Genomic DNA, 14,608 nt, shown 5'->3' on the forward strand with positions numbered 1-14,608 from the left:
ACAGAATTGGTTCTAAAATTTTGAATCCTCTCTGACACGGCAGCCTCAGATAATTCTGCTTTGTGGCATCTGAATTTCTTCAAGACTCCATGTGGGGAGAAAAAAAAACTTCAGATACAAGTGAGTGATGGTTGTACTCAGAATAAGTGAACATAATAACACAAATCCCTCAAAGAGCTGCTCAAAAAAGGACAAGACAAAATACAGCAATACACCTTTAATACCATATTTTATTTTTAACTTATCAAGTGTGCATCAAGATTTCAGACTAAGACAAAGTTAGAATATGGGAAGAAACTGACAACAGAAGTGGTCTCCAAAATACAAAAGTGAGGAATGTCAAAAAGTCAACTATAGTTCTTCTGTGAATGTTTTACCTTGAAAAATCGGGTGATGACAAGTTGCAGGAAGGATAGAAAAATGAAAATGCATTGCCAAAAGCTGCCTTGAGGGATTTATTTTGCTTGCTTGTTTTGTTTTAAGCAAGAAGACTTTATAACATATACTCCAACACTTCCAACACAGAAGCAAGAACACAAAATTTACACAGCACTATATTAGAAACTGGATATTCAGGATAAGAAGTATTAAGTGTTTCCAACATACACTTTTTTGTGGTTCTTATAAAGAGGATAAATATAGGCTTCTAAATCAGCTAAACCACCTGCTTTTATGTTTTGGCGAAGGAACTGCTGAGAATACTTCTATTGTTATAGCTCTCCTAACTGAACTAAAATATGAAGAATCAGATGTTATATTCGAATTATTAATTTAATACTTGTCTGGATTTAATGGGATCCAAGGTAAAATTCCAGCCAGCAAAAGGCAAAGAGAACATCCACATTTCATGCTTCCAACAGACAAAAGAGGAAGTCTGATTAAGCAGATTACTGTGTATACAGAAGCATGCGTCTGTGAGAAAGGTCAGTAACCTATGTCGACTAATATAAAAAAACTGCAAGACTTCTCAAGTGCAAAACATTGTTAAATTCTTTGAAGCATCAAAACTATATATTAGCTGAAAAAATATACTGTTATTTTATGATAGCTAAAGCAATGCAATCTCCAATGCTTTCTATTTCAATATCAAGCACAAGAAAATAGCTTCCAAAATGAAATACAAATGCACTATGCTTTAACTTTCTTCTTTTTCTTTTTGGCAATTAAGGGAATGTATGTTAAAGGAAATTCTGCATAGCTAATGGAAACACACACACACACACACCTCGACTTTGCAAAAGAGAAGAAACAGATCTTTTATTCAACTATTACTGATGGCTGCCAAAATTAAAGCACTAGATATTTTTGTATGGCAAAACAGAAAGCAATTCCAAACACATTTCTTTGCTTGCCAGTGCCCCTTGCAGTTTCACTAGTGCAAGACCATATTTTTACCTGATTGAATTAAGTCTCAAACATACAACACTCAATACAAAACTAGTCTTTTCCCCTGCATTTTTTTAAAACGTGTCTCATCCCATACATACACTACAATATTTACAAACTAATGGAAGACAGTCTGTCTCCATCTCTTGTCGGTCAGGAAAGGCCAAAGGGATTCCTTAATTCCAACCCGAAAGGGAGTGTGCTGTTCAATGCCCAACATACGAAGTCTGGAGCAATCAAGCTGAGCATTCTTGGGACGAAGCGCACCCACCACCGGGCCATCCGTAATCTAAAAGCAAGAACAGGCAGCAAGGAGATATGTACACATTCTGTAGAGCAAAGAGTTAAGGCATTTTACACTGGAAACATACACATACCACTGCATATGCCAAATACTGTATATCAAATTATCTTAAATATTTTCCCATTGTTATACTCAAAAGTACTACAATGGGAAAAAAATAATGGGTGCTTCAAAAAGATGGACCTGATTTGAAATCACTAATTCTCTGCAACCATGAACCACTTGTGAATGAAACTCTTATCACTTGAAAGGGTGGGGCATAAGAGTTTCAATATAATTCCTGCTAGATGGCTCCCAGAGCAAATAGTCCCTAGCCTCAATTATTTGTAAGGTGGCAATAGTAGCTATTGTCAAATTGGTGTTTATTAGGCTAACAAAACAGATCAGCATACAGATGAATTTTATTTTATTCCAACTAGATCAACCATTAAACTATTGTAACTTTTTGTGTAATTGTAACATGTTACATAATCATTTGAATTCTGGAATACCAGTATTCCTCCACTCAGGGATAGAAACCCACTGGATGATCTTGGGTGAATCAAACTTTGCCTCAGTGGAAGGCAATAGCTAATTTCCTCTGAAAAAATCTGGTCAAGAAAACCCAACAACAGTGGTAACTCTTAGGTGACCCTAAGTCAGAAACAACTTGAATGCACACAACAGAAATGACACCAACCTAGTGCTTCAATACAAGCCAGGAACAGAAGGCTGGGGCCCAAAGGAAAAGTACAACCGGAACAAAATTATATCCTTTTCAACATATGGAGAGACTACAATTCCATTTCAAGCATCTAGACCTGTGGGTCTCCAGGTGTTTTGGCCTTCAACTCCCAGAAATCCCAGCCAGTTTACCAGCTGTTAGGATTAATGGGAGTTGAAAGCCAAAACATTTGGAGACCCACAGGCTGAGAACCACTGAGCTAGCCAATTATCAGATAGACAGCTTTGAAACGGTAAAAATATTAAATCACATCCAAATACAAAAAGCCTAGGCATTTGAATGATTCATTCAGACAAAAGGTAAATATTGCTCCACAATCCTAATATGGTCACAAATGGTCGTTTGACTTTCTGACTTCTATGTAAGAAGCTTCAGAATAGGGGCAAAAACCCTGCAAACCTGCAGACGCTATTGGACTGCAGATCCCAACAGTCCCACCAGAGGCTATGCCGGATAATAATTCAGGATTTAAAGAACATTGACATCTGTGGGACTACATGATTCTCATTAAATTATTCCAACAATTTTGACCATTACTTACTGGTCTCAAGTGGCTACTGGGAAGATTGAATGCATCAGCCATAGCACGGGCCATTTCAAACTTAGTCAACTGCTCATTACCAGACCAGTGGAATGTTCCTTTTATGGATGGATTCTGAGGAAAGAGAACAATATCAAACAGCTGGATTTTCATATATTGTCTTGTACTGAACTGCTAGAGGAGTAAAATTCTCCAAAAATCTCCTTTAAGGATGACTAGAAAAGGAAGAACAACTAATGTGTTTGGAATAGAACGTGATTTTTTATCAGCACAACACTTACATGATGTAAGGCTGCAGACAAGAATTCAGACCCATTAAATACAAAAAATATAATTTCTAACTGTATCAACACAGCATGGCATGAACAGTTTCACTTCCAATTTATTTATATAGCTGAAAATAAATTTAGAAATTCAATTCTTGTTCTGGATTCTACTGCCTAATGAAGCAAGCTGTCAATAAATGGTTTTTAGAAAGACAAAAAGAGGGTTTAATAAATATCACAGATATTTGAAAAAAATGTAATTTTGTAAGATCTCCAAATGTCTCTTTGCTCTTTGTTTCATGACACTGGATTGAATTCTTTTGGAACCTTCATAGTAGAGAAGGATGCTACATTCAGAGAAGGATCCCTTGTTGATGAAGGGAATAATTTGTTGTAGGAGGTAACTGTGCTCTCAAAGAAGTAGAACACCTAAATTCTCCCGTACTAACCTTCCACATTTGTTATATTCTACCTAGCAGTAGTTCATTTACTTGTCCTCCAGTAACCTAATAATAATAATAATAATAATAAAACTTTATTTATATCCCGCCACCATCTCCCCAACGGGGACTCGGGGCGGCTTACACGGGGCCATGCCCAAGACAGTACAATATAACAAAATATAAAAACAACATATCAAAATACAATTAAACAATACAAGAATAACAATGCACAGTACAGAACAAAATCAAAGCAAAAGCAACATAACATAACAAGGGCGGGCCGCATGGACATAAAGTTAAAACTCGGGTAAGAAAAGATAAGAATAAAATCATGGGGAACAGGAACATGAGATAGTGAAACAGTCTAGAGGATAGATGTTGGGGGGAGTAACAAAGGAGGTATATAACAGTTACTCTCCGAAAGCACACCGGAAGAGCCATGTTTTTAAATCTTTCCTAAAGGCTAAAAGAGTGGGGGCTTGCCTGATCTCAATGGGCAGTGAGTTCCATAAACGGGGGGCCACAGCAGAAAAGGCCCTCTCCCTTGTTCCCACAAGGCGGGCCTGAGATAAAGGCAGTGGAGACAGGAGGGCCTCCCCTGATGATCGAAGGGCTCGGGCAGATTTATGGTAGGAGATACGGTCACGAAGGTAGGTGGGTCCCAAACCGTTTAGGGCTTTATAAATGATGGTCTGCACCTTGAATTGGGACCGGAAAATGAACGGCAGCCAGTGGAGCTCCTTAAACAAGGGAGTAGATCTCTCCCTGTAACTCGCTCCCGTTATTAATCTGGCAGCCGAGCGTTGGACCAATTGTAATTTCCGGGCCGTCTTCAAGGGAAGCCCCACGTAGAGCGCATTACAGTAGTCCAGTCTAGAGGTAACTAAGGCGTGCACCACCGTGGTCAAGTCAGACTTCACGAGGTATGGTCGCAGTTGGCGCACAAGTTTGAGTTGTGCGAAAGCCCTCCCGGCCACCGCCGACACCTGAGCCTCAAGCGTCAACGCTGAATCCAGGAGGACCCCCAAACTGCGGACCTGTGATTTCAGGGGGAGTGCAACCCCGTCCAGCACAGGTTGCCACCCAATACCCCGATCCGACGAGCGACTGACCAGGAGGGCCTCTGTCTTGTCAGGATTGATCCTCAGCTTGTTCCTCCTCATCCAGTCCGCCACAGCGGCCAAGCACTGGTTCAGCACCCGTGCTTGGCCGCTGTGGCGGACTGGATGAGGAGGAACAAGCTGAGGATCAATCCTGACAAGACAGAGGCCCTCCTGGTCAGTCGCTCGTCGGATCGGGGTATTGGGTGGCAACCTGTGCTGGACGGGGTTGCACTCCGTAACCTATCCTTGAATAATTCCAAGCCCTGATGTATATTCATGTCTTAATGTGAAAATATCCCATAATCTAATTTACTGGTTTTATTCTGAACAATGCTGTGCTTCTCTTGTTACTTGTCTTCTTCATTCACACAGTCGTCAGCCATCGCTGCTCCCGGCTCCTTCAATGTCAAGCCAGTCACTTCAAGGATACCATCTATCCATCTCGCCCTTGGTCGGCCTTTCTTCCTTTTTCCTTTCATTTTCCGCAGCATCATGATCTTTTCCAGCTCTTGCAACCATAGGTTACTATGGGGAATACCATTGCTTTAACTATGTGGACCTTCGTCTCTGCTCTTCACTATTCTGTCAAGGTTGGCCATTGCTCTCCTCCCAAGAAGTAAACATCTTCTGATTTCCTGGCTGCAGTCTGCATCTGCAGTGATCTTCATGCCTAGAAATATAAAGTCTGTCACTGCCTCCACGTTTTCTCCCTCTATTAGTCAGTTATCAATCAGTCTGGTTGCCATAATCTTGGTTTTCTTTATGTTTAGCTGCAACCCAGCTTTTGCGCTTTCTTCTTTCACCTTGGTGATAAGGCTTCTAAGCTCCTCCTCACTTTCAGCCATCAGAGTGGTATCATCTGCATATCTAAGGTTGTTAATGTTTCTTCCAGCAATTTTAACTCCAGCCTTGGTTTTGTGAAGCCCCGCACGTCACATGATGTGTTCTGCATACAAGTTGAATAAGTAGGATGAAAGTATACAGCCCTGCAGTACTCCTTTCCCTATCTTGAACCAGTCTGTTGTTCTGTGGTCTGTTTTTACTGTGGCTACTTGGTCTTTATACAGATTTTTCAGGAGACAGACCAGGTGACTTGGTATCCCCATACCACCAAGAACATGCCAGAGTTTATTATGATCCACACAGTCGAAGGCTTTAAAACAGTCAATAAAGCAGAAATAGATGTTTTTCTGAAATTCCCTGGCTTCCTCCATAATCCAGCAGATATTGGCTATTTGGTCTCTCATTCCTCTGCCTTTTCTAAACCCAGCTTGGACATCTGGCAACTCTCGCTCCATGTATTGCTGGAGTCTGCCTTGCAGGATCTTGAGCATTACCTTACTGGCATGGGAAATAAGTGCCTCTGTATGGAAGTTGGAGCATTCTTTAGTGTTTCCCTTTTTGAGTATGGGGATATAATTTTTTCCAATCTGGTGGCCATTCTTGTGTTTTCCATATTTGCTGGCATATGGCATGCATCACCTTGACAGCATCATCTTCCAAGATTTTAAACAACTCAGCTGGGATCCTGTCGTCTCCTGCTGCCTTGTTATTAGCAATGCTTCTTAAGGCCCATTCAACCTCACTCCTCAGGATGTCTGGTTCTACTTGTTACTTGTATTAACATGAAAATCTTATAAGCATATGATACATATTGTTGAAATGTTGATTATTCTATAAAACTATGGTGAACACTACCAGTACTGCTACAATTTTATATATATCCTCACATTATAAAAAGCAGCCCTTGAAATCTGGCCTGAAACTGACTGATATAATTTCTTACCTGCATTCTCTTCTCTGCAAGCTGTCTGCAGACACTGGCTACATCTTTAACATAGGTGGGAAACCTCTGCTGCCAATGGTCCATGTTGGCTGATTTATTGTTGAATTGTACTTTATCAAAAATAACTGTCACTGCACTTTCATCCAGTCGCTCAACTTCTCCATATAAAATAGGAATTCTAAGCACAGCAGCATCTAAAAGATGAGAAAAGCTATAAATAAAAATATGTATTAGGTATGATGAACTTCTTAAGCTGAGCTTGTAAAAAAGAGGCACAAAATGCCTTCAAATTATTGTAATACAGTACATTATATCACCTTTAAATATTGCTTACTTGTCTGTTATCTTTTAAATAACCTTGGTAAAAAACAGAGATGTCAAAATGACAAGTCTTTAAATGTTAAGCTATTATTCATGCAATACAGTACATTAAAAATTTACACTGGAAAGCACTTCAAATGTCCCTCTAAAACCCAAGTGAAAAATCAAGGAATTGAGAAAAATCATCTACAATCACTCTGCAAAGGATAATTATTTCCAAACAAGCAGACTATGAAAACCCACTACTTATTCTTCCTGCATTATTTAAATACAGTAGAGTCTCACTTATCCAACATTCGCTTATCCAATGTTCTGGATTATCCAACACAGTCTGCCTTTTAGTAGTCAACGTTTTTGTAGTCAATGTTTTCAATACATTGTGATATTTTGGTGCTAAATTCGTAAATACAGTAATAACTACATAGCATTACTGAGCACTGAACTACTTTTTCTGTCAAATTTGTTGTATAACATGATGTTTTGGTGCTTAATTTGTAAAATCATAACCTAATTTGATGTTTAATAGGCTTTTCCCCTAATCCCTCCTTATTATCCAACATATTCGCTTATCCAACATTCTGCCGGCCCGTTTATGCTGGATAAGAGACTCTACTGTATATGCAATCTGCTTGAAAAAAAAAGTCACCCTAATTATTTACCTCTCCAGCTTGTGACTTCGTGCAACTATGACAATACAAATACAAAATATAGCAATACTTTCGGTGGAAATCTTGGCTATTGTTTGCAATGATCATAGAATCATAGAATAGTAGAGTTGGAAGAGACCACATGGGCCATCCAGTCCAACCCCCTGCTAAGAAGCAGGAAATCGCATTCAAAGCACCCCCGACAGATGGCCATCCAGCCTCTGCTTAAAAGCCTCCAAAGAAGGAGCCTCCACCACGGCCCCGGGGAGAGATTTCCACTGTCAAACAGCTCTCACAGTGAGGAAGTTCTTCCTGATGTTCAAGTGGAATCTCCTTTCCTGTAGTTTGAACCCATCATCCAAACCCATTGTCCAGTACAATCATAATGTAGTGCTTTTACTCAGCTAAGTTGGTTACTGGGAAACAACTCTTAGCATCAGATTTCAAGTTCAAAGCCCCATCTCTAAAGAACACATATACACAAAGACGGTGGTTATGTATCTTACTTTAAATCAAAATACGGGGTTTGCGGCATTTTGCTGTTTTCACCAAAGCAAGGTTAACACTTTTTCAAAAAGAAGATTGTCTTTTACACCTTTCTCTGTTCATTATCTCACTGGTTTTTATGGAGTAATGCTAAATCTTTCCAAGTTACCAGTGTTATAGTGTTCTATATGTTACATAGCTTCCTGAAGGAATTTGACTCTTCCCATTCCCCTCACATTTTTCCTATGGAAAAACTAAGAAATGTAGTTATGTTGATCTATGAGAAAAGTATATTTTGTTTATTCTAAACACATGTTTTCTTTTCTTTTAGCTCTCTATGTCCATATTTTCCTAACACTTCAAAAGCATTTATGCGTCTTCTCAAAAGTATATACAAATGAGTGCAACACTTTTTTCTCCCAAGTAAATGTGTACAAAATTGCAACCACCTGGATTTAATTGGCAAGAAAAAACATGCTAGCTTCCAATGTATACTTACCTTTATTGTTCTGTAGAACTGCCTTTTCACCCTCTAATTTAGTTCGGCCATACAGATTTAGAGGATTCGGTACATCGTTCTCCTTATAGGGTGGATCTGTTCCATCAAATACATAGTCTGTACTAATGTAGACCAGAAATGCTCTTACTTGTGCTAGCATAAGGTGGAAAAAACAAAAGCAAGCTTAATGGTACACAAAACAGCAGTTACTCTATCTTTCATTAGGAACTGACTTGCTGAAAGAAAAATATTCTAACCCAAAATCTATCTCTAGTCAGCGAGACCCTACTATCAATCTCTTCTACTGATTTTTTAAAAAAATCTAACAATTAGAGATACAACTCTTTGAGGTCAAGTGGACAGCCCATGCCTCTAATTCCATATAAAATAATGATGTACCCCAAGAATAAAAGAAAATCCACTTTTACCTGCTTCTTTTGCTATGTTTCCTGAAGCAACCACATTGAGCCGAGAAGCAGCATCTGGTTGACTGTCCACAACATCTGGCCTTCTCTCAGCAGCACAATGTATTATCACATGAGGCTGGAAATTAAATATCCATATGACTACAGAAGAAAAATGTAGCTGTAACAAACAAGTAGCTCAGACAAGTAGCATAAATGGGACCATATTTTAGTTTTCATGTAAACTACATCAAGATAGCTGCAATAGGGATGGGGATCACACACAAAAAAATCAAATATACAAGTCAGGCATCCTTTTTCCTTTCACATGGGGTATTTTCTTTTACAAAGGATTTTAGAGAAAGCATAAAAACTATACATAAAACCAAAGCAGGATTCTTTTGCAAGAGGTGCATAATTAAAAGTATATCTCAGTTAATAAAGTAGGTGTGTTCCTGAGCACTCCTTCTTTAACAGAAAATTTGGTACCAGAGGCAGAAATAACATGGAGACACAGGATAAGCTGTTACACCACAAAATAGGAGCAATTCAACATATTTCAGTAAAGATTTATGTAATTGAAAAAATGCACAAATGAAACCTGATCAGCTTTTTACATCTACTTTATATCTCTCTCACCTTTCTCTTAGGAACCTTGTATAAATACCCTATACACTCATGTATAAGTCTAAAAAATTTAAGAAAAATAAAATCAACCCAAAAAACCTGAGTCAATTTATCTGTGGTTCTGGGAAAATCTTTAAAAAGGACCCTTTTGTCTCCATTGTGGCACTGCTTCTAGTATTTCTGAATGCCTGGGTGAGGAAATGGCAGCAGCAGCAGCCAGAGGTGACTGGCCCCTTGAGACAGCAATTGTGCTTTCCCCTCTACACAGAAGAACCCTCTATTTATCCACATCAAAATCCATAATTCTGGCCCAAAATCTGCAGTCAATTTATATGTAAGCCCGACCTATACATGAATATACACTAGCACACAGTTTGAACTTCTAGAGTCTATGTAAAAACGTCTTCCAAATCTCAGTAAAAAGTGTTGTTACCCTGCATGTTGTAAGCAGAAATACAGTGCTTTGGTATGATCAGCTAGAGTAGAATTCCATTATTTCTCAACTGAAGTTTTTATTGTTTATTGCACATATTGTTGCAATCTGGAACTGAAAGGGTGTGTTTTTCCAGCTTCCCAAGACTGTCACAGCTAAAAAGAAAATCTTCTAGCTAGCTAGAAGAAGAGTTGGTGGGTGTAAAATGACTTTGTACAAAAGAATGTCTTTGACAGACAGTTTATTAACTGAGATTTAGCTGCATTTAACAGGTAACTGTTGACCTGGGAGCACCTTCTGAGCAATGGGATGACAGCAGCTTCCCTCTTCTTGCCACAATTCTTACCTGAAAACCCTGGATTAGGTTATGAACAGCAGTGGCATCCAGAAGATTAACTTGCTCAAACAACGGACGTGCTCTACTGTACCCACAACCGACCGCATTCCACCGATTCTCTTTAAATTCCTTATACACAGCTCTACCAAGGAGCCCAGTGGCCCCAGTAACCAGAACCCGTCTGTTAGGGATGTCAACATCCTCCTGCAAAATAAATGCACATCCATTTACTACTGCTGATTACTTTAAGAATAAGGAAGGAAGGAATGAATCCATCCTACCTATGTTTGGCTGTGTTTCAGGAAGTACGCAGCTCCACTGCTGCGCCAGCTTAACTGGCTGCCAATCTGCTATCAAGCATAATTTGAAGGGCTGGCTTTAGCCTACAAAGCCCTAAATGGTTCTAGCCCAGCTTGCCTGTCCGAATGTATCTTCCCCTATATGAACCTCTTCAGAGATTAAGATTATCTGGGGAAGCCCTGCTCTTGGTGTCACCTCCTCTGCAGGTGTGACTGGTGGGGACGAGAGGTACTGCCTTCTCAGTGGTGACCCCTTGGCTGTGGAACTCCCTCCCTAGCAACATTACATCAGCCCCCTCCCTACTAGCCTTCAGATCAGGCTTTCAGAGAATAGCGAAGTGCAATGATAGATTTGGAATATGTGCAATGACTACGGAACGGATTTAGACTATGATTTTTGGAATATTGAATGAAATTTTTCAATGTTTAATATGTATTAATTTTAATTCAATTTATTTTAAGCTCAGTGTTTTGTATGTGTTTTAAGGCATTAATTAATTGCCATATGTAAGCCGCCTTGTTTCTGTGTCTGAACAAGATTCAAATCAAGAAGATTCTGTTCTCGCTCTTTCTCTCTATGTATAAATCTCCAGGGAGATTTTGCTCCCACAGTAGCATGATGATGTTTGCAGGAGGAGTCTCTATTGCAGTGGTTCTCAACCTGTGGGTCCCCAGATGTTTTGGCCTTCAACTCCCAGAAATCCTAAGAGCTGGTAAACTGGCTGGGATTTCTAGGAGTTGTAGGCCAAAACACCTGGGGAACCACAGGTTGAGAATCACTGCTCTACTGGCTGGCCTGGCCTGGCTGATGGGAGTTGCAGTCTAGCAAAATCTTCAAGACCAGTGGTTTTCTACTATTACAAAAAGGGCTTATTCTGTCAAATGTAGCACAGGATCTACATAACCAAGTAAAGTGTAGTTTGTGGCTTACTCAGCAGCGGTGTTCAGGAAACACTTGTCCAGTTTGGATCCATTGATACAATACACTAGCACTGAATTCATTGAATCCAATGCTAGTGCGACTTCTTGTCAGGATTACGCCCTTTTAGGTTTAAAGCAGGAATGGGGCAAATTTGAGCCCTCCAGGTGTTTTGGACTTCAACTCCCACCATTCCTAACAGCCGGTACGCTGTGGGAGTTGAAGTCCAAACCCCCTGGAGGGCCCAAGTTTGCCCCATGCCTGCTTTAAAGGGACGACTGCTTCTCAATTAGGACAGAGGAGAAACATGCCCTCTCCTCCCCAACCGGAAGTCGCCGGGCTACATCTCCCATCGGCCCCGGCCACCAGCCTATCGCCGAGTGCGGTGGATGATGGAAAATGCAGCCCAACAAAGAGGGGTTAGCACTGGGGGGCTCGAAAGTGGGGAGAAGGGGCACCCGGGGCCGAGCCGCCCCTAACCCGCCTCCCTCCCCCGGCCAAGGAAGCGGAAGGGGGCGCGGCTAGGGTTTGTTTACTGAGCGGCCCTGAGGGAAGAGAGTGCCTCCGCCCCGCCCGCCTCACCTCCTCGAGCCAGCAGCTCCCCGGCTCAAAGTGGATCCGGAGCCCTTTCTCCCACCCGACCATCCCGCTCGGCGCAGCAACACCCGCCGTCTCCTTCTGCAGAAGGCGTCGTCTGGAGGCCACCCGACAGCCTCAGCGACCTCTCTCTCGCCCCGGGAGGCGGGGCCTGGTTAATCCACGAGGCGTTGATTGGCTCCTTCCACCTGGGAGGCGGGGCTCTGCAGCCGTCAGGAGCGCTGCTCCGGCGCTTATTGGCTGGATCGAGGAAAAAGCCGTTCTTCAGCCGACTAACGAGGAAGAGGCGCCCCTGGCCCTTGTTGTGGAAATAGAGGCTTTGAGCCCGGCCGGTGGATTGAGGGTAGCAGCTGGATCAGCCTGAGACTGGCAAGAAAACAAGAGGGCTTTTTTTTGTGTCAGGAGCGACTTGAGAAACTGCAAGTCGCTTCTGGAGTGAGAGAATTGGCTGTCTGCAAGGATGTTGCCCAGAGGACGCCCGGATGGGTTGATGGGTTTTTTTAATGTTTTGCCATCCTTGTGGGAGGCTTCTCTCATGTCCCCGCATGGAGCTGGAGCTGATAGAGGGAGCTCATCTGCGCTTTCCCCTGGTGGGATTCGAACCTGGCAGCTTACAGGTCAGCAGCCCAACCTTCAAAGTCACAAGGCTTTAACCCACTACTCCACCGGGGACTCCAACAAGAGGGCTGGGCACCTAGAAGCCTTAACCAGAGTTTATTCAGGATAGAAAAAAAAGTACCTCAGCTGGTACAGTAGAGTCTCACTTATCCAACACTCGCTTATCCAACATTCTGGATTATCCAACGCATTTTTGTAGTCATTTTTTCAGTACATCATGATATTTTGGTGATAAATTCGTAAATACAGTAATTACTACATAGCATTACTGTGTATTGAACTACTTTTTCTGTCAAATTTGCTGTTAAACATGTTTTGGTGCTTAATTTGTAAAATCATAACCTAATTTGATGTTTAATACGCTTATTCTTAATCTCTCCTTATTATCCAACATATTCGCTTATCCAACGTTCAGCTGGCCTGTTTACGTTGGATAAGTGAGACTCTACTGTACCACCAGACTTTTTCTATGCAGCGCAGCCCTCCTATCCAGATTCAATATCCAGTCCCAGTTATCCTCCCTCCCAAAAATATTATCCCTCAGAAGTGTTTGTGCACCTCTCCTATTCCTCCAGTGCTTTGAAATGGTTGGACAGAAGCTCTCTGAAGATATAGGTGCTCTTACTGCCTATTACAGGGGAAACCAGCTGATCCCTAATCCATCTAAAAGGCAGACTTGTGCTTTTCATCTCAAGAACAGACAAGCATCTCCAGCTCTGAAGATTACCTGGAGCAGTGGCTCTCAACCTGTGGGTCCACAGATGTTTTGGCCTTCACCTCCCAGAAATCCTAACAGCTGGTAAACTGGCTGGGATTTCTGGGAGTTGTAGGCCAAAACACCTGGGGACCCACAGGTTGAGAATCACTGAACTGGAGCATTGCAGCACACCAAAATACCTGGGAGTTACCCTGGACCGTGCTCTGACCTACAAGAAGCACCGCTTGAGTATCAAGCAAAAAGTGGGTGCTAGAAACATATCATACAACCTGGGGATCACAGCCAGATAGTGAAGACATCTGCCCTTGCACTTTGCTATCCTGTTGCTGAGTACGCATGCCCAGTGTGGAACACATCTCACCACGTTAAAACAGTGGGTGTGGCTCTTAATGAGACATGCCGCATTATCACAGGATGTCTACACTCCACACCACTGGAGAAATTATACTGTTTAGCTGGTATTCCACCACCTGACATCCGCCGGGAAGTAGCAGCCAGTAATGAAAGGACCAAGGCAGTGACATCTCCGGCCCATCCCCCGTTCGAATATCAGGCAGTAAGCCAACGCATTAAATCAAGAAATAGCTTTCTAAGATCTATAGATACACTCGCAGGAACATCTCAGCAAGCGAGAGTCCAAAAGTGGCAGGCTAAAACCCAGACCCTCAATCAGTGGTTGACGCCGGATAAGATACTCCCTCCTGGGCACATAGAAGACTGGGTGACTTGGAAAGCACTGAACAGACTGTGCTCTGACACCATGAGATGCAGAGCCAATCTTCAGAAATGGGGCTACAAAAGTGATGCCTGTGCCATGCAAGTATAGAGAAGAGCAAACCACAAACCGCCTACTACAATGCAGCCTGAGCCCTGCCACATGCACAGTGGAGGACCTTCTCACAGCAACACCAGAGGCATTCCGAGTGGACAGATTCTGATCAAAGGACATTTAGTATACAGTGTTCCCTCACTACTTAGTGGTTCATTTTTTGCGGATTCGCTGTTTTGCGGTTTTTCAATAAACTCTAAAAGACTATTATAAATCATAAAAAATTACAATTTACAGCCTAAGGACGGAAGGAGAAGCCAAAGGGAGAGAAAAGGAGCCCAAGCGGCAACAGGAGGAGGAGGCGGCAATTTATCAACGCAC

General features: G+C 41.8%; 1 protein-coding gene across 1 annotated transcript; it reads right to left on the minus strand.

Moving 5' to 3' along the window:
- Positions 1-212: 212 nt before the first annotated feature.
- Positions 213-12,274, minus strand: mat2b (methionine adenosyltransferase 2 non-catalytic beta subunit). The gene is made up of 7 exons (XM_003215120.3): positions 12,108-12,274; positions 10,317-10,511; positions 8,935-9,049; positions 8,507-8,659; positions 6,554-6,747; positions 2,956-3,069; positions 213-1,675 (listed from the first exon to the last, which is right to left on the minus strand). Exons 1-7 carry the CDS (start codon positions 12,168-12,170, stop codon positions 1,505-1,507), a joined length of 1,005 nt encoding a protein of 334 aa, XP_003215168.1. The 5' UTR covers positions 12,171-12,274; the 3' UTR covers positions 213-1,504.
- Positions 12,275-14,608: the final 2,334 nt, after the last annotated feature.

This window comes from Anolis carolinensis, chromosome 2 (assembly GCF_035594765.1).
Source record: "Anolis carolinensis isolate JA03-04 chromosome 2, rAnoCar3.1.pri, whole genome shotgun sequence".
Lineage (NCBI taxonomy): Eukaryota > Metazoa > Chordata > Lepidosauria > Squamata > Dactyloidae > Anolis > Anolis carolinensis.

Excerpts from the sequence above, each read along its gene's own strand:
- mat2b (XM_003215120.3), bottom strand. The coding sequence starts at position 12,170 with ATGGTCGGGTGGGAGAAAGGGCTCCGGATCCACTTTGAGCCGGGGAGC. Across the intron at positions 6,748-8,506 it reads AGTTCTACAGAACAATAAAG|ATGCTGCTGTGCTTAGAATT; the intron begins GTAAGTATACAT and ends CTCATCTTTTAG. Across the intron at positions 1,676-2,955 it reads CCAGTAGCCACTTGAGACCA|ATTACGGATGGCCCGGTGGT; the intron begins GTAAGTAATGGT and ends TCTTGCTTTTAG.